The sequence below is a fragment of the Neoarius graeffei genome, chromosome 20 (assembly GCF_027579695.1).
Source record: "Neoarius graeffei isolate fNeoGra1 chromosome 20, fNeoGra1.pri, whole genome shotgun sequence".
In the NCBI taxonomy this organism is placed as follows: Eukaryota; Metazoa; Chordata; class Actinopteri; order Siluriformes; family Ariidae; genus Neoarius; species Neoarius graeffei.
In genome coordinates this window covers 28,767,790-28,788,360 of record NC_083588.1, presented here as the reverse complement: position 1 = coordinate 28,788,360, position 20,571 = coordinate 28,767,790, and the positions used below count along the sequence as shown (strand labels likewise).

General features: G+C 43.0%; 1 protein-coding gene across 8 annotated transcripts in view; it reads left to right on the top strand.

The window, feature by feature from the left end:
• usp36 (ubiquitin specific peptidase 36) overlaps positions 1-20,571 on the top strand; it is a 188,759-nt gene that overhangs the window by 69,888 nt on the left and 98,300 nt on the right. For all 8 annotated transcript variants that reach the window (XR_009650846.1, XM_060901465.1, XM_060901468.1 and 5 more), the window contains exons 5-12: positions 96-198; positions 300-367; positions 9,115-9,185; positions 9,297-9,379; positions 9,522-9,633; positions 13,556-13,696; positions 14,457-14,557; positions 14,649-14,784. Coding sequence is in view for 7 of the 8 variants with exons in the window: in XM_060901465.1 (XP_060757448.1) it covers positions 96-198; positions 300-367; positions 9,115-9,185; positions 9,297-9,379; positions 9,522-9,633; positions 13,556-13,696; positions 14,457-14,557; positions 14,649-14,784 (815 nt within the window). In the remaining variant the exon portion in view is untranslated. The remainder of the gene's footprint in view (positions 1-95; positions 199-299; positions 368-9,114; positions 9,186-9,296; positions 9,380-9,521; positions 9,634-13,555; positions 13,697-14,456; positions 14,558-14,648; positions 14,785-20,571) is intronic.

The following is a 20,571-nucleotide window of genomic DNA, read 5'->3' as shown; positions in this document are numbered from 1 at the left end:
TGAAAGCATAAATAATTATAAAAAAATTAAACTGTTGTCTTGTACAGCCAAATGCACCTTTGTGTGAAGCCTAATACACTGTGCTGTTCCTTCAGAAATTGCCCGCCACTTCCGGTTTGGCAGCCAGGAGGATGCCCATGAGTTTTTGCGCTACACCATTGATGCAATGCAGAAAGCCTGCCTTAATGGTTACCCAAAGTAAGACCCACACCAACAGTGTCCTCTCGTGTGGTACTATACATGCACCAGTCCGTTATTGTTTTTGCACAGCAGTGAACTTGGTGTTCTTTGGTCATCAGGTTGGACAGGCAGACGCAGGCCACTACGCTGGTTCACCAGATCTTTGGGGGTTACCTGAGGTCAAGAGGTAAAACGTGCCTCCCACAGTGATGTGGTTTGCATCCTTATTTGCAGTGTGACCATATGGAGATGCTGGAAAATACAATATGCTAGTACAGTACCAGTCAAAAGGTTGGAGACACCTCCTAATTCAATGGTATTTTTTTTTTTATTAAACATGTCATGCCTTCAAGTAATGATGGATATTGTTTCTCTTCACTTAGTTGAGTGGGTCTCCTTGGGTTTTTTATTTTTATTTTTTTATTTTAATTTATTTTTTTTAATTGTATTTTTGCATGGAACAAACACACAACAAGCCATATCACACCATTGTCTCGTCTCGTCTCATCTCATCTCGTTATCTCTAGCCGTTTTATCCTGTTCTACAGGGTCGCAGGCAAGCTGGAGCCTATCCCAGCTGACTATGGGCAAAAGGCGGGGTACACCCTGACCGTCGCCAGGTCATCGCAGGGCCGACACATAGACACAGACAACCATTCACACTCACATTTGCACCTACGGTCAATTTAGAGTCACCAGTTAACCTAACCTGCATGTCTTTGGACTGTGGGGGAAACCGGAGCACCCGGAGGAAACCCACGCGGACACGGGGAGAACATGCAAACTCTGCACAGAAAGGCCCTCGTCGGCCACGGGGCTCGAACCCGGACCTTCTTGCTGTGAGGCGACAGCGCTAACCACTACGCCACCGTGCCGCCTACACCATTGTTAAAAATGAAATAGCATGACATAAAATGAAACATAAAATTAAAGAGAGGCTGCCTTTCAGATTTGTCAAGTGTAGGTAATAAAAATTATTTTTGCTGACACCCAATTATTTTTTAGTGGACTGAACGCTACTAATTCGAATCACAGACTTCCATTTATTTTTATTTATTTATTTTTAAATATAACGATTTAATGAATTTAGGGCCATGTGGCCCTAAGTTCTTCACAAACTTTGCCTGCTTTAACATGAACCAATTCAAGATACTACATGATGCATCACGTAGTGGGCTTTCCACATTCGCGCAAGGCATGGTGGGATGCAAATTTGAAACAGGAGAGAAAAATGGAGGACATGAGTATGTGAATGAAATGTGGAATACCAACTATAGTAATGGAAAGCCAGAAGAAAAGACGTTATGTTGCAAAGGAAAGGAAACGCAGAACCAAACTAATAATCATTGAGCACCTCGGTGTGATCAGTTGTTCGTTTAGCGTTTACAAAATTATGTAACTGTCAGTGCATGGTCAAAGGTAAGCCTGCTTAAGAATGGCCTGTGGGGTATTTATTTATTTGTTTTGTCAGAGGTGGGAATTTTCCGCTGATTTCTGCGGATTTGACGTCCAAACAGGTCATTCTTGAGATCGATGCAAATCCGGTGAGGAGGAGATTTTTTTTTTTTGGGGGGGGGGGTGTTGGCAGGACCTCTCGTACATCAGGCAAGCTCACTAGCTGTGACCCAGAGATTTGTGTTTGTTTACGGAAATCACAGCGAACGATTTTGTAAGGAGCTTTTTGATTGGCCGTCTCCCTCACTTCCACTTGAATCAGCCAATCACAATACATGTACAACGAAGTTAGAATTTCCCCAGCCATATTTGTGAAGACCAAGATGATGCTTATAGGTGAGTAAAATCTACTCTTTCTAAACTTATTTGACAGTATTGGCGAAAAGCATGCTTATAAACAGCAGTCAAGCTGGTCAGTATCGCATCGCGACCCAATTTTGAAGAATTGCTAATCAGTTTCCCCAGTATATTGCACAGAAATGCGATGCAAAAAGTTGGCCAACTGCGAGCTTCCCTGGGCGAGTTAAAAATTTTTCCAAGTCTGTCTGGAGCCGTGATGGACTTGCGCCGGGGCGAATAACGTCCCGAGGCATGGTCCTAGTAGGCCGTGCCTGTGCTGGTTCATAGGACATTGTGTAGAGGGAGGTGCACACGAAATTTGGCTTCGCTGGGACCTCCGATGGCAGAGTTATGAATTTTTAAAGGCCTGCTGGATCAGTGAATCATATGGAAACTTAAAGGAGATACGCAGAACCATGGCTTCACTTTTTGTTTATAAATACCTTGAGACCTCAAGAATGGCATAGGAGTAGTTTTAAGTATTAACAGTAAATCTAATATAGTAATTTTTATGATTAAAGTGATTCATACATGTAACGGTCTGAGTGAATGACTTTGACATCTGTGAAGTCACAGCAGGAAGGCTATCAGTCTCATCACCATTTTCACTATACTAAAACACAGAGCTAACTGCAACATTGGTCTTCCATTTTGAGCTAATTTATCGCCGTGCCACATAGATGTGGTGTTGGCGTGTGCAGCAACAGAAGGTGGATTTATGTTGCATTCATGGCCCAAGAATGTTCAAACTGCAAAGATTTGCATGCGTTTTGCAAGAAATTCACGGATTGGGCGCCTACGAAGTGGGCTCTGCTCTGCACATTTTACTGAGGACTCATACAAAACCTCTGATCTGTTGAGAAGCATTGGCTGTAAGCCCGTATTGAAAGAGGGTGCAGTACCAACAATTAAAGGAAAAGAAAACTACAAGAAAAGGAAAGTAAGTTCAGTTGCACCAGTTCTCCCGGAGTTTGAGCAGAGCAGTAATGGCAGAGTACTCGGTATGGAGAAAATAGAGAATGAGTGGACTGGTCGTCAGATTTCTCCACTGGATATGCTTCTTCCCCCCTGGCTGGATATGCTTGCCTCAGCAGCAATATCTCATCCTTACGTGGAAGAAGCGAATGAACGAAGAACTGAAAGTCAGATTGTTTCAAATCAATCAGCCACAAGCTTGGCCTTCAAGAAGCAAGAACGCAGACGGGTAAGATGCGACTCTCATTTGATTACATTACATAAAAACACCACCACTCGTTGTTTACCTGCATTTAGATTAATACATGTAACTTGTATTGTGTATTTAAGTTACTGGTATAAGATTATTTAATTTGCTTCAGAATGTGATCGTCTCAGTTAATCTGATTATTTAATTAGCCTTTTACATTTTATCAGTGAAAATGCGGGCATGTACATGTATGTTGCATAAGTTATAACGCCTATCCTGTTTTAATGAGTCACATGAGACTGTCAGTTCGAGTCCATTCAATTCTCTAGACTGCTTTGTTCTCTGGCTTTATTTCGTGAGGTGGGGGCCTCCATGGCTGATGTGTTACTATCGGATTCACTTTCTGATGGTTCGAACTGATATGGTTCTTTGTGCATAGCAGTAGCATGTGTACACACTCCAATTTCAGGACTATCATAGTACTACTATCTGAGGAATCCGAAGAATCTCTGTTAAATTCGAACGAAGAGGCCATTGCAACCGCTCTTGCCTGCGGAGTCTGGCTTTGGTCTATAGCACTGGTTCCCACTGTGACATCACCCACCCAGGTGTGGGGCAGCTCGAATGCCAACTTGCGGTTGATTTTAACTCTCAGAGATATATAATATAAAAAAAAAAAATTCCCCAATTATGCAGCATACAAGAGTCAAGGATGGAGATACTATCCACTCAGAAATGCATTTAAAAATAAAGGTTCTGCATATCTCCTTTAAGGCATGGAGGTGAGCTCGCGCTGGAGCGAATAACGTCCCGAGGCGCGTTCCTACCGGGCCGTGCCCATGCTGGTTCGCGAGGGCACAGGGAGAGGGAGGTGCACAAAATTATTCATGAAATTTAGAAGTACACCAAAACCTTTTTTAACATTACTTAAAACTCTTGATCTCAAAATTGGCTTTAAAATGAGGGCTCAAATAGATGATATTCCTAGCTGGAATATGAGTAATGTGTAATGACCAAAAATGGATCTTAAAGCTTGCTGTAGTAGTTGTACCATTACATTTGCATATTAGCATTAGGGCTGCACAATATATCGAAAAAGTATCGATATCGCGATATGATAGTTTGCGATACACATACTGCAAAAATTACTTAAATTTCGATAAAAGGCACATTTTTCTGTGCCGTCCAATCACATTTGAATGTCAACAAGCGCCGCGGGATAACTCCGCCCCTATTGCAAAACAAGTAAAATCCTCGTGGTGATGGCGGAAGCGGTAGCAAGTGTGATGAGACAAACTTGTGTGAGGAGGAACTGGTTTCCAAAAAAAAAGTACTTTGGATTCAGGAGGGATGACGTACTGCAAACTCAGGTACTTTGCAAGACGTACCTGTAAAACAGTGGTGGGGCGGCTCACTGGGACAAACACTGATGTACAGCAGCATAAAAACATAAAACCGCGCTCTCTCTCTCACACACACACACAACCGCTCTCACTCTCTCTCTCACACACTACCGCTCGCTCACTCACACACACTACCACTCTCACACACACACTACCGCTCGCTCACTCACACACACACACCACTGCTCTCTCACCCGCATGTGTTATTAACAGATTGTGTTTGAGTTTATGGTGAATCTGTGTCGCTCACCTTCATCTCCCGGGAGCCGCTGAAATTGCCATTTTGAATGCTTTATGTTAATGTAATGTAGTTTTCAGTTTTTTGTTTACTTCAACTTGAGACATTTTCTGCTGCGCTCACAAAAATTAAGAGATTTAAAGATGATTGATGGATACCATTGCAGGTGTAGCCATGTTTTTCCAATAAAAAATAATGTTGGAATGGAAGCGATGCATTGGGTGTTTTTTTTAAATGCTAGGTACAGGGCAGAACGGCGAGTAGAGGTAAGAAAAACATTATATATTTAATTATCGTGATACATATCGATATTGAGATATTCAGTCATGTTAACGAATATCGCATATTTTTCTGATATCGTGCAGCCCTAATTAGCATAATGCTATAAAGTTGTGGTTTGTATACATTGCACATTTAGACTGTGTGTTAGGTAGTTCTTGACTTGGTGTTAGCCAGAAATTAAAAATAGGATGTCCACATGAGGCTTTACCTGGCTGTCCAAATTGAGTATTTTATATTTTAGAAACGAAAGACAACCTGACCTGTCTGGTTAACATTATGGTTCTTGCAGACATGATTGTAGAGAGAGGGAATGCATTGCATACATTTTGGGGACAATACTCTCCCCCTCTTGGTGCTGATGTAGTCTAGTATTGTTTATGCTAAGCAGACAGGATTCCATTTTGATTGAAAAATATAACGAATTCCAGCTCAAATGTTGTTGACTTGTAGATAGATTGCGTAGTTGAAAGTTGGTGAGGCACAAGAGGAAGTCTGGTGCTGATGTTGTCTTATAAGACTGTCTTGTATTCTACGTACTAAGTTGACCGGATACCATTTTGATTGAAACACACATAGCAAGATGGTATGCTACTGGGTGATTGGGAACTAAATGCCATCTCGGGTGTTGTTTAGATAGACTGAACAGATTAAAGTTGATGAGGCACAAGAGGAGATGCTGATGTAGTCTTATGTACATACAGACAGGATTACTGACAGGATTTTGGGGTATCTAATGAGATAAATTCACCATGCCATATGCCAGGAAAATGCATCTTTCAGCCCTTGAAAATGCAAAATTTCAGGGGAGTGCCTCCCCTCGAGTTGAAAATTTTTTGAAAATCTTATTGTCCCAGCTGTTGGCCAAATTCACCAGCTGGAACATTTTTAAGTTCTGACCTGAGTAATGTGGAGGTGTCTTCCTTTAGCAAGGCAAGAAGTTCAGTTTTAGCATCAGTCATGGTTGCTTATTTGCTGTTAGCAGTATTTTCTTCCTGTGTAGGTCAATTGTCACAGGTTTTTCGCCATTGACAAAGTATGTACCAGATAAAGTTCCACCTATAAGTTTGTGACTTTAGTTATCTATTTTGGACCTTTCTAGACAGTAGTACGTGTTAGAAACATAATTTTAAAACAAGATTCAGCAGAGCTCCCCAAAATGTGGCTTACTCCATGGCTTGCTCACTAGTGCCTCTAGTTGAGCGGTTCTTAACATAATGTGGATTACTACAGTTGTGGAATAGGGCTATTTACTATTTGCTGTTTGATCTCAAATGTGTTAATTAGTGCAATTTCTTGCCGCCTTAACTTTTGACGAGGCACACCTGTTAATTGAAAAGCGTTCCAGGTGACTACCTCATGAAACTGGTTAAGATACCAATAGTGTGCAGTGTCAAGGTAAACGGTGGCTACTTTGAAGAGTCTAAAATATGAAACACTATTTTATTTTTAATGCTTTTTGTTTATCATACAATTTCATATGTTTCATGGTTTTAATGTCTTCAGCATTGTTCTACAAGGTAGAAAAGGGTCAAAATACACGAAAAACCTATGAATGAGTAGGGGTGTACAAACTTTTGACTGCTACTGTATCTGTACTAGCTCGCAGCTCTGTAAGAGCTTAAAATCATAATACTCATTTAAACAAATCAAATGTGTTTGAATCATGATGGACTGTGCATAATAATTAGTGTAATTATAGAGGAAAGGCAGCATTTAATTCTTCATGCTGACTTTCAGGATGGTGGAACGCTCTTGTCCACTCATTTAATTGTTCTAATTTTGTGTTGTGATGAAATCTTTCTGCCCTGGAGGGGAACTCCCCCTAGAAATGGAAAATTCCTGTTTTTACTGGTAAGAAGGACCGTATGATTCGGCTCGACATGCTGGAAGACAGGAAGACTCATCCAGCCATTCTGCTATGGCTCAGTCTGAGTAAAATTCATGACTTGTGTTGACTTGTAAAACGTTCAGATTCAGTCGCCACAGTACAAAGTTAGAGGAATTATAGCAGCAGTCAACCTGAATGTGAATAAAATTCATCTGGTAGAAAAAGCCAATACACTTAAGGAGAAGAAGGATAATGGATGTGAAAGAGACGCATGCATTTGGTAGTGGTTGCTCTTACTACTTGCTGATTTACTTTTGTGACCTGTGAATCTGTAAACTTGAATCTTGCAAGCCAATAGACAAACAAAAGCAGTATGGTTGTCTCTTTGGGGGGGACCCAAATTGGTTTCCGTTTCCGGTTGAGAGTATGCTGTGTGCGCGCTGGCTGCTGCTTCTCACCAGAGCTTGCTCGCGCTTTTTTTTTTTTTTTCCTTTTCTTTTTTGAGTGTTTTGTCTGTCGGTTGTGGTGTAGCTCTGGACCCAGTGATGCCTGCGTTCCTCGCTATGGACTGCAGTGAGCTCGTTGCTCTTTTAACATCGGGGTTGTCCAGCACTCTGTGCGGCGGTGCTTCTGTGCTTGGAGCGGTGTTCCTAGTGGTGTTGCTCAGCGACGTCGCAATGGCTGTGCAGGTGGTTTGGGACATACCAGCACTCTGCAGGCGGTGCTTCTGTGCTCGCTTTGTGGATCCATGGCACGGCATTCTGATCAATGTTGCCTGGTGGCTGTACAGGCTGTGTGGGACTTATTTTCGTGCCTTTTGATGGGACTGTGGGTAGCTACACCATTTGGAATGACACCCTGACCACCTTTTGGTGGACCCCCCCCAAATTGTAAAACGACCTTGGGTATGAGAGAGGCACTATATAAATTCAACTGATTATTATTATTATTATTATTATTATTATTATTATTATTATTATTAAATGAACTAAAATAACTAGCTCATGTTACCCCCATGTTCAAATTAATGAATTCAGGTTTTTTTGGGTTTTTTTTTTAAATTAACTAATTTATTTATTTTTAAATAAACCCTCAGCTGGTTGCTTATAAACTCACCCATTTCTGCAGTTTAGTGTCTGTTATGTATGCCTCAAGCTGCCCAGCACAGCTTACCACTGTGCTGGACAGCTTGAGGTATAAATGATAACAGACGCTAAACTGCAATCTGCAGAAATGGGTGAGTTTATAAGCAACCAGCTGAGGGTTTAAAAAAAAAATTAATTAATTGCTTCCCCCTCCCACACCCCAAGTGAATAACATTTATCTCATTACAGTGGCACCTGTTAAGGGGTGGGCTATATTAGGCAAGTGAATGGTCAGACCTTGAAGTTGATGTGTTGGAAGCAGGAAAAATGGGCAAGTGAAAGGATGGCCACTTTCTCAAGGGCCAAAATTGTGATGGCTAGATGACTGGATCTGAGTATCTCCAAAATGGCAGGTGTTGTAGGGTGTTCCTGGTATGCAGTGGTTAGCACCTACCAAAAGGGGTACAAGGAAGGACAACTGGTGAACTGACGGCAGGATCATGGGTGTCCACGGCTCATTGATGTGCATGGGGAAAGCAGGCTAGCCCATCTGGTCCAATCCTGCAGAAGAGCTCCTGTAGCACAGATTGTTAAAAATGTTAATGCTGGTTATGATAGAAAGTTATCAGAACACAGTATCGCAGCTTGCTGTAAAGGATCTGCTGCTAACATCTTGGTGCCAGATACCACAGCACACTTTTGGAGGTCTTGTACTCCACAAGTCACTCCGTGCCTTGACAGGTCAGAGCTGTTTTGGTGGCAAAAGAGGGATCTACACAATATTAGGCAGGTGGCTTTAATGTTATGGCTGATCAGTATATATGCTTTATTAGTTGGTGATTGATTATAACAATATGGGCACTTTATCCTAGTGTATAAAATGTTTGAACTAAACATAAATGAGAGTGATTTTTAAATAAATTGAATAGTTAAATGGAAGCAACATTTGTAATGAATGAAAAATTGTGTAAAATCTGATAAAATGAGTGTTTTCCTCACGAGAGAGAAATACACATTTAAAGTCTCCCTGTATATATGAGTTAATTGATATTTAGGCAATCTTGCATTATGTGAAGATTAAATATTTCAGGTGAGGAATGAAGGTAATAAACGAGCAATTTTTCTGTTCCCCCTTCTAGTCAAGTGTTCTATTTGTAAAAGTGTGTCGGACACATACGACCCGTATCTGGACATAGCTGTTGAGATTCGGGTGAGTTTCCTGTAGATGTGCCCTGAAGTTCTTTTATTTTGTAATGTCATCACAATGAAGTTAAAGAAGTGCCTCTTAAATTCTCATGTGTGTGTGTATTTTCACTGTCAGCAAGCAGCAAATATTGTCCGTGCCCTGGAGCTGTTTGTCAAGCCGGATGTTTTGAGTGGCGAGAACGCCTACATGTGTGCCAAGTTAGTTGTCTGTTCTAAGTTGTTTGTGTCATTTATTTAATTTTTTAAATGTTTGTTGTACTCATGGAATATAAGCCTAAAATAAATTTTTTTAAGGTTTTAGTTAATTTCCTAATGGTGTTTTTTTTTTTTTTTTTTCTAGGTGTAAGAAGAAAGTGCCGGCGACTAAACGATTCACAGTTCATCGGACGTCAAATGTGCTCACGCTGTCCCTTAAACGCTTTGCCAACTTTAGTGGAGGGAAGATTACCAAGGTAAGCAGAATCATGATTAGACCTATCTGCATTTGAATTGTTGCAAATAATTTTGGTTGTAGTCGGGCTCACCTCCAAGCATAGTTTGGGCTCCGGAACCCAGCTCCTCGAGAGGGGCTGGACTCTCCACTTCTCTGGAGTTGCCCACAGTGAGTGGCGGCGGGCTGGTGTGGGCTTGCTTATAGCTCCCCAGCTCAGCCGCCATGTGTTGGAGTTTACCCCAGTGAACGAGAGGGTTGCCTCTCTGCAACTTCGGGTTGGGGAGAGGGCTCTTGTTGCTGTTTGTGCCTACGGGCCGAATAGCAGTATAGAGTATCCAGCCTTCTTGGAGTCCCTGGGAGAGGTACTGAGAGGTGCTCAGACTGGGGACTCCATTGTTCTACTGGGGGACTTTAACGCTCACGTGGGTGATGACAGTGACACATGGAGGGGCGTGATTGGGAAGAACGGCCTCCCCGATCTGAACCAGAGTGGTGCTTTGTTATTGGACTTATATGCTAGTCACGGTTTGTCCATAACAAACACCATGTTCAAGCATAGGGGTGTCCATAAGTGCACGTGGCACCAGGACACCTTAGGTCGGAGATCGATGATCGACTTTGTTGTTGTTTCATCTGATCTCTGGCCCTATGTCTTAGACACTCGGGTGAAGAGAGGGGCTGAGCTGTCAGCTGATCACCACCTTGGGTGGTGTGTTGGATCCGCTGGCGGAGGAGGAAGCCGGACAGACCTGGCAGGCCCAAACGTATGGTGAGGGTCTGCTGGGAACGTCTGGCCGAGCACTCTGTCAGGGAGCTCTTTAACTCCCACCTCCGGGAGAGCTTCTCCCAGCTTCCGAGGAAGGCAGGGGACATTGAGTCTGAGTGGACCATGTTCTCTGCCTCCATTGTCGATGCGGCTGTTCGGAGCTGTGGCCACAAGGTCTCCGGTGCCTGTCGTGGCGGCAATCCCCGAACCCGGTGGTGGACACCAGAAGTAAGGGATGCCATCAAGCTGAAGAAGTCCTATCGGGCCATGTTGGCCTCCGGGACTCCTGAGGCAGCTGACTGGTATTGGCAGGCCAGGCGTGCCACAGCTCAGGCAGTTGCAGAGGCAAAAACTCTGAACTGGGAGGAGTTCGGTGAGGCCATGGAGGAGGACTATCGGTCGGCCTCGAGGAAATTCTGGCAAACCGTCCGGCGCCTCAGGAGAGGGAAGCAGTACTCTGCCAACACTGTTTACAGTGCGGGTGGGGAACTGTTGACCTCGACTGGGGATATTGTCGGGCAGTGGAAGTAGGGTTGCAAAGGGGCGGAAAATTCCCGGAAAATTTCCGGAAAGTTTCCATGGAAACTTTGGTACGGGAATTTTGGGAATTTTCAAAAAAAAAAAAAAGCACTGGAATTACGGTAATTTAGGGGAATTATTTAATTATTTTATTAATTATTTATATTTTACACATTGGATAGCACGCGTGGCATTTTTCTATGAAATAAGATGACAAAACATTTACACAGTTAACATTTTAGCACATCTGATGTCCCATTAAACTAGCACTAACACATTTTGCTGTAGCTAGCTAGCATGAGAATTTATTCAATGAAATGTTCTAATTATCTTACATTTACATTTATTTTTACCAGTAAGCTAGCATTAAATTTAGTTTTCTTACATGAAATGTTCATAGGAAGCTTTCATTTAGCTTATCTGGTTTCCCATTAAGCTAGCACAATTTGCTGTAACTAGCATCACAAGCTAACTACTTCAATGAAAAGGCACAATTCTAATTTACAAGTAAATTAGCACTAGATTTATTCTACTATACCTTTTCATTTTTACTTAAATACCATAATAGATAAAAAATCATCCTCAAAACTTACTTGATGGCATGTAGTCCTTTTGTCTGTAATGTGTGATCTCGGCAGTTTGTATTTAAAACAGTTCTAGCTCTTCAGAATTCTAGAAGTTATTGTGCATGTGATAGAGGGATGCAAAATGCATGTAAGGGGTGCGGCTTCAATGGCTCCTGAGAAAATAACGTTTTGTCCATGTGAGTGAGTAACAGCGTGCTATGCACAACTTGATTCCCATAAATCTGCCTCTTTTAACCAAGATTATGCTACAGTATTTTTTTTTACTCACTTAATTGATGTCCACTTTCAAAATTCCCAGTCTTTTCCCGAAAATTCCCATGGAAAGTTTCCACCTTTGAAAATTCCCGGAATTTTGCAACTCTAAGTGGAAGGAATATTTCGAGGATCTCCTCAATCCCACTGTCATGTCTTCCATTGAGGAAGCGGAGGCTGATGACTCCGAGGTGGACTCGTCCATTACACAAGCCGAAGTCACTGAGGTGGTTTGCAAGCTCCTTGGTGGCAAGGCACCGGGGGTGGATGAGATCTGCCCTGAGTATCTCAAGTCTCTGGATGTTGTGGGGCTGTCTTGGCTGACACGCCTCTGCAACATCGCGTGGCGGTTGGGGACAGTGCCTTTGGAGTGGCAGACCGGGGTGGTGGTCCCTCTTTTTAAGAAAGGGGACTGGAGAGTGTGCTCCAGTCACACTTCTCAGCCTCACCGGGAAGGTTTACTCCAGGGTACTGGAGAGGAGAATTCGGCCAATAGTCGAACCTCGGATCCAGGCGGAACAATGCGGTTTTCGTCCTGGTCGTGGAACACTGGACCAGCTCTATACCCTTCATAGGGTGCTCGAGGGTTCATGGGAGTTTGCCCAACCAGTCCACATGTGCTTTGTGGATCTGGAGAAGGCATTCGACCATGTCCCTCGTATCCTGTGGGGGGTGCTTTGGGAGTATGGGGTTCGGGGCTCTTTGCTAAGGGCTGTCCGGTCCCTGTACGAATGGAGCAGGAGTCTGGTTCGCATTGCCGGCAGTAAGTCAGACCTGTTCCCAGTGCATGTTGGACTCTGGCAGGGCTGCCCTTTGTCACCGGTTCTGTTCATAAATTTTATGGACAGAATTTCTAGGTGCAGCCAGGGGCCGGAGGGAATCCTGTTTGGGAACCACAGGTTTTCATCTCTGCTTTTTGCGGATGATGTCCTGTTGGATTCTTCAAACCAGGACCTTCAGCATGCACTGAGGCAGTTTGCAGTCGAGTGTGAAGCGGCTGGGATGAGAATCAGCACCTCCAAGTCCGAGGCCATGGTTCTTGACCAGAAAAGGGTGGCTTGCCCTCTTCAGGTTGGTGGAGAAGTCCTGCCTCAAGTGGGGGAGTTTAAGTATCTCGGGATCTTGCTCACAAGTGAGGGAAGGATGGAGCGTGAGATCGACAGGCGGATCGATGCAGCCTCCGCAATGATGCGGTTGCTTTACCGGTCCGTCGTGGTGAAGGAGGAGCTGAGCCAAAAGGCGAAGCTCTCAATTTACCTGTCAATCTACGTTCCGACTCTCACCTATGGTCATGAACTTTGGGTAATGACCGAAAGAACAAGATCGCGGATACAAGCGGCCGAAATGAGTTTCCTTCTCAGGGTGGCTGGGCGCTCCTTTAGAGAGAGGGTGAGGAGCTCGGAGTAGAGCCGCTGCTCCTCCACATCGAGAGGAATCAGCTGAGGTGGCTCGGGCATCTCTTTCGGATGCCTCCTGGATGCCTCCCTGGGGAAGGTGTTCCAGGCATGTCCCCCCGGGAGGAGGCCCTGGGGAAGACCCAGGACACGCTGGAGGGACTATGTCTCTCTCTCTCTCTCTCTCTCTCTGTCTCTCTGTCTCTGTCTCTCTCTCTCTCTCTCTCGGCTGGCCTGGGAGCGCCTCGATGTTCTAGCCGAGTTGTCTGGGGAGAGGGAAGTTTGGGTTTCCATGCTCAGACTGCTGCCTCCGTGACCCGGCCCCGAATAAGCGGAAGAAAATGAGATGAGATGAATTTTGGTTGTTTTTGTTATTTATTTATTTATTTATTTATTTATTCCTGGTCTTCCCTCCCCCACCAGGATGTTGGCTACCCGGAGTTCCTGAACATTCGTCCGTACATGTCCCAAAACTCAGGAGATCCAGTGATGTATGGCCTTTATGCAGTCCTGGTGCACTCTGGGTACAGCTGTCATGCTGGTCACTATTACTGTTATGTAAAGGTGAGTTTCATATGGATTTATAAACACACAAGCTGTTGAATGCCGGACTGTTTTTAAATACTTGCTCGTTAGCGCTACTGAAACTCATTAGCTCTAAAATCGTTAGCTCTAAAATCATTACATGAGTCATTTTGCAGGACAAAGTGCAGGACGAACAGACTCAAAAACTCCTTTGTCCCTCACGCCATCAGACTGTACAACTCCTCTCTGGGGGGGAGGAGGGGTAACAGGAGGACAGAGGATGGGAAGGAGCCGTAGCCTCGCCTAACAATAAGCAATACCGGACAATGTGCAATATAATGTGCAATATCTCTCCTGCCGCCCCCCCCCCCCCCCCCCCTTTTTTCTTGTTTTTTCCCCTCCTTCCCCCCCTTCCCCATAGCTTATTCTTTTTATATTCGTATATGTAAATAATTTATTTTAATTTATCTAGAAGTTTTCTCTATTTGTTTTCTCTGCTTATCTGTAATGATGCTGCTGGAATCTTAATTTCCCTGAGGGAACTCACCCAAAGGGATCAATAAAGTTTTATCTAATCTAATCTAATTTTGTGAGTCGTATTTTCATGAGAGTAATAAGTGATTTGTTCTCTCTGTTTTCTGTCTCCATTTGCCTTTATGTTGCTACATTTCCCTAACTATGCCATATAGCAAAGTTGATTTTATTTATTTATTTTTTTTGGGGGGGGGTTTCAAATTTTCTAAAACCCACATCTGTGCAGTGTTTTCTAATTTTCCTGCATGTCATTCATTGTCTTTAGGCCAGCAACGGGCAGTGGTACCAGATGAATGATTCGATGGTACATTCCAGTAACATCAAGGTCGTGCTCAATCAGCAGGCTTACGTCCTCTTTTATCTGAGGTATAACAAAGCCTGTCTTCTCTCATGCAGTGACTGTATCTGTTCAGGTAGAAGAGGTATTTTAGCCTAATGATGATTCCCTGTGCTTTAGGATTCCTGAAAAGAAGAATACGGACAGTTCAAGTGTAAAGCAGAACCTGGTGCATTCTGGAAGGAGTAACATGACCCCTGAGCAGCTGAAGAAAATTCCACTTAATGGGCCTTTGTCCTCACCGCAGATCAGCAAGGTACAAGATCACCATTATGACCAGTAGAATATTGCATTATATTATATGGACACGAGTGTTTTACTGGGAAATACGCCATTCGTATTTTTCATATGAGCTACATCTGGGACATGGAGAACCAAAACCATTACACAAATCTCTGTGTGTCACTAGTGATATCAATGAATTGTTTTGATAAATTTGGGTACTTTTTTTGGGGGGGCGGGGGTGTGAATGTGTTTATATAATAAGAAAATCACACGTTGGCTTGAAGATATGAAGTTTATGTTCTCATTGAAAAACTCATATTTTCATACAAAATACATTGTGGATCTGAGTGACACATTTAAATAATATTGGCTGGCTTTTTTCATGGTATATTGGATATATTCCATTCGGCTAGCATGATACTGAACAAGTCAAAGATGAGTTCAGTATCATGCTAGCTGAATGGAATATATCTGATATACCATGAAAAGTTATTATACATAAACATTCAAGGTAACAATTATAGATTTTAAAAATTGTCACTCGCTGGCGCAGATGATTTATGTGTAATACGTATCTTGTGGGTTTTGTTTTTTAAGCTCACCGGCCATAAGGCGATCCGTCCGTCCACAATTAACAAAAATCGCTACTCCTCCCTGACTTATCAATGGACTTTGATTCTGATGGTTTTGTTTGGAAGATCTAATCAGTCTGCACAAAAGTTACTCCCTGGTTTTGTGATTTCTCATTAACAAGTTGCTAATTAAGCCAATTAACAAACTTTCAGGAAAAACACTACTCCCTGAGTTTTCAATAGATTTTGATTTTGTTTGGAAGATCAGATTGTTCTCGTGAAGAACAACTTGGCTAATTATAAACAAGTCTGGTTTCTCATGGTACGGCTGTGTGAGCTACTGCGTCGCTGATAATCTAGTCTATTCCCTGTGACAGTTTACTGTGGGCGCTGCCGGTGAACGGAAATGCTTCTGCGCATGGGCAGCAGAAAACTTTCTCATAGAATATTCACATCAGCTCCAATATATGACATTATCTTGGATATCATTATCCATGCGATATCATAAACCATATTCAATGCTCATTTTCCATTGGGTAGCGTGACGTAATACACAATATGCGATAAGCAATATGCGAACAATATTGCATGCTATCAAACCAAATGAATGAAGCCCGTTAAAAGGGAATAGAATACATGTTTTTATTCCATCAAAAAAGTGTCCTGTATGTATAATAATTCCTAATAATTAAATAACATTTGGCTGGCTTTGAATGAGATATCAGATATATTCCATTCGGCTAGCATGATACTGAACAAGTCAAAGACGTGTTCAAGATCATGCTTGCTGAATGGAATATATCTGATATACCACAAAAAAAAGCCAGCCAATGTTATTATACATATACGTTCGATGGAACAATTATAGATTTTACAAAAAGTTAAGAACAGGGAGGACAACTTGCCAATATTGAATGCTGACTCTGATCAAATGTAATTCAGTGTTCTGTCAGTCCAATGTACATGTACAAAGTCAAAGTTCTAACAATAAAAATGGTACAAGTCCAAAAAGCCTGAACAACGCAACTTGTATACAAGCTATATCCAGGAAGATGGTTCAAGTTCAAAGTTACTTTTGGTAGTAGTAAATTGTTACACTGCAGTTGTTCAAAACAAAAGGGCTTTGCTGAGTGAAGTCCACGAGTGAAGTCCTCTTGTAAAAGTCTGTCAGTTTCCCTCACCTCCAAGTAGAACTTTGATATTTCTGCTATTGCAGGCCTCGAAAAAAAAATCTCCCAGCCTTACTTGCTCAGTGGGCAAGCGGCACCCAAAACATACTTGCCCAAAAAACAATTCCACTTGCCCAGAGCGTCATTTTATTTTGGAGAGGACAGAATGCAGTTGATTTTTATTATTAGGGCCCGAGCCCTATGGGCGAAGGCCCTATTGTTCTTGTAAGAGTTCACTATTATTATTCTTCCGTCTTCTTCTTCTTCTTCTTCTTCTTCTTCTTCTTCTTCCGTCTTCTTCTTCTTCTTTATTTTTCTCCGCTGTTGGGCCATTTTCGGGGCGCTTGCCATGGGCGAAAACGCACGAAATTTGGCGCCAGTTCCGAGAATTGCCACCGCTACTCAGAACCAGAAGCCCAAACTTGGCCGGGGCTCAGGGCCTCCATAGCGCCCCCTAAGTCGTTGTGATTTTGGCCTCCCGCTTTAAGGTGCCTGGTTGCCTTATAGTTTGTAGTAGTGGCATGCAATTTGGTAGGCATATGTATCTCAGTAAGCCGGACAAAAATGTAATGCCAATGCATTAGCCACGCCCAACAGGAAGTGAGGTAATTTCACTTTTGTGCGAAATGCATGGCCACGAAGACGGCGCAACTCCTCCTAGACCGTTCATAGGAATGTCACCAAAATTGATACACATCATCTACGGACATGGCTGACAAAAGTTACTAAATACATTTCACGTAGGATTAACCGTTCAGAAGTTATACGTCAATCAATTTTCGATGCAAAATTTTACATGCTTAAAAATTCATAACAAATCTTCTGATTGCTCAAAACTGCTCATACTTCACACGCAAATCACTCATTGGGCTTCTGACATGTTACCCAATTTCTGTGATATTTCGCCATTGGGGGCGCTATTTTTGGGCAAAAATTGCAATCTTTCCTCAAATTTGGTCAAACTTCACGGCCACCCTCTTACTACCTCCCATGTCATGTATACCACATTTTGGAAATTTTCGTCCATGGGGGGCGCTGTTTTTGGCCGACGCAATTGCTCCAAAACGGGTTTTTGGTAAATAATTCCATAATGCTTTTCCTTCACACCACTACCTTGTAATAGTGCGTTGCTGTTGTAGACACTTATTTTGCCAACTCATTATCGCTCATGTACAGCATAGCACCACCTACTGACATGGGAAAAACCAAAAAATTTATTCTTCAAAAATCTATATCTCATCTTCTATTTACTCAATTGTCATCAAACTTCATACGCAAACTCTTCATAGCTCACCTGACATATACGCCCAATTTTGTGCACTTTCGCCACTGGGGGCGCTATTTTTGGGCAAAAAATCCAATCTTTCCTCAAATTTGGTCAAACTCCACAGCCACCCTCTTACTACCTCCCCTGTCATGTATACCACATTTTGGGAATTTTCGTCCATGGGGGGCGCTGTTTTTGGCCGACGCAATTGCTCCAAAACGGGTTTTTGGTAAATAATTCCATAATGCTTTTCCTTCACACCACTACCTTGTGATAGTGCGTTGCTGTTGTAGACACTTATTTTGCCAACTCATTATCGCTCATGTACAGCATAGCGCCACCTACTGACATGGGAAAAACCAAAAAATTTATTCTTCAAAAATCTATATCTCATCTTCTATTTACTCAATTGTCATCAAACTTCATACGCAAACTCTTCATAGCTCACCTGACACATACGCCAAATTTTGTGCACTTTCGCCCCTGGGGGTGCTGGTTATGGCAAAAATGATATTGCAACTTCTGATTTGTCAAACTTGGCAAGCAAACTCTTTACAAGACCCTTATTGGGGCGCTTGCCATGGTCGACAACGCACGAAATTTGGCTCCTTTTTCTTAGACTGCCACCGCTACTGAGAACCAGAAGACCAGATCCAGGCAGGCCTCAGGGCCTCTATAGCGCCCCCGGAGCACCGTACAGTGCGAGACCCTATTGTTGCCATGTGTCCAATTCTGTGCTTTGTCGCCATTGTGGGAGTAATGTCTCTTGCCGAAGAAGCTGTGGAAGGTATTTCGCGGGGACGCATGCCACCGCCCCCCTTGGCCGCTGGCGCGAGGGCCCGTCGAGGCCGCTTGCGGCTTTAATTATTTTTATTATTTATTTTTTTTAAATAGGTGAAGCAGCATAATCATAAATCCACAAAACCATAACACCAATATATGCAGCCACATTCAGAAAGAAAAGTTCTAGTAGCAGAGGAATGAATAGGGTATATTAAGCTGTGGAGAGTTTTGAATTAGTATAATAATAATAATTAAAGCCGCAAGCGGCCTCGACGGGCCCTCGCGCCAGCGGCCAAGGGGGGCGGGGGCATGCGTCCCCGCGAAAAACCTTCCACAGCTTCTTCGGCAAGAGACATTACTCCCACAATGGCGACAAAGCACAGAATTGGACACATGGCAACAATAGGGTCTCGCACTTCGTGCGTTGTCGACCATGGCAAGCGCCTCAATAAGGGTCTTGAAAAGAGTTTGCTTGCCAAGTTTGACAAATCAGAAGCTGCAATATCATTTCTGCCATAATCAGCACCCCCAGGGGCGAAAGTGCACAAAATATGGCGTATATGTCAGGTGAGCTATGAAGAGTTTGCGTATGAAGTTTGATGACAATTGAGTAAATAGATGAGATATAGATTTTTGAAGAATAAATTTTTTGGTTTTTCCCATGTCAGTAGGTGGCGCCATGCTGTACATGAACGATTATGAGTTGGAAAAAAAAGTGTCTACAACAGCAACGTACAATCACAAGGTAGTGGTGTGAAGGAAAAGCATTATGGAATTATTTACCAAAAACCCGTTTTGGAGCAATTGCGTAGGCCAAAAACAGCGCCCCCCATGGACGAAAATTCCCAAAATGTGGTATACATGACATGGGAGGTAGTAAGAGGGTGGCCGTGAAGTTTGACCAAATTTGAGGAAAGATTGGATTTTTTGCCCAGAAATAGCGCCCCCAGTGGCGAAACATCACAGAAATTGGGTCACATGTCAGAAGCCCAATGAGTGATTTGCGTGTGAAGTATGAGCAGTGTTGAGCAATTAGAAGATTTGTTATGAATTTTTAAGCATGTAAAATTCTGCATTGAAAAATGATTGACGTATAACTTCTGAACGGTTTACGCTACGTGAAACGTATTTAGCAACTTTTGTCAGCCATGTCTGTAGATGATGTGTATCAATTTTGGTGACGTTCCTATGAACGGTCTAGGAGGAGTTGCGCCGTCTTCGTGGCCATGCATTTCGCACAAAAGTGAAATTACCTCACTTCCTGTAGGGCGTGGCTAATGCATTGGCATTACATTTTTGTCCGGCTTGGTGAGATACATATGCGTACCAAAGGGCATGCCACTACTACAAACTACATGGCAACCAGGCACCTTAATGCGAGAGGGGGCGCTATAGAGGCCCTGAGGCCCGCCTGGATCTGGGCTTCTGGTTCTCAGTAGCGGTGGCAGTCTAAGAAAAAGGAGCCAAATTTCGAGCGTTGTCGACCATGGCAAGCGCCCCAATAAGGGTCTTGTAAAGAGTTTGCTTGCCAAGGTTGACAAATCAGAAGCCGCAATATCATTTCTGCCATAACCAGCACCCCCAGGGGCGAAAGTGCACAAAATTTGGCGTATATGTCAGGTGAGCTATGAAGAGTTTGCGTATGAAGTGTGATGAAAATTGAGTAAATAGAAGATGAGATATAGATTTTTGAAGAATAAATTTTTTGGTTTTTCCCATGTCAGTAGGTGGCGCTATGCTGTAGATGAGCGATTATGAGTTGGAAAAATAAGTGTCTACAACAGCAACGTACTTTCACAAGGTAGTGGTGTGAAGGAAAAGCATTATGGAATTATTAACCAAAAACCCATTTTGGAGAAATTGCGTCGGCCAAAAACAGCGCCCCCCCATGGACGAAAATTCCCAAAATGTGGTATACATGACATGGGAGGTAGTAAGAGGGTGGCCGTGAAGTTTGACCAAATTTGAGGAAAGATTGGATTTTTTTGCCCAAAAATAGCGCCCCCAGTGGCGAAATATCACAGAAA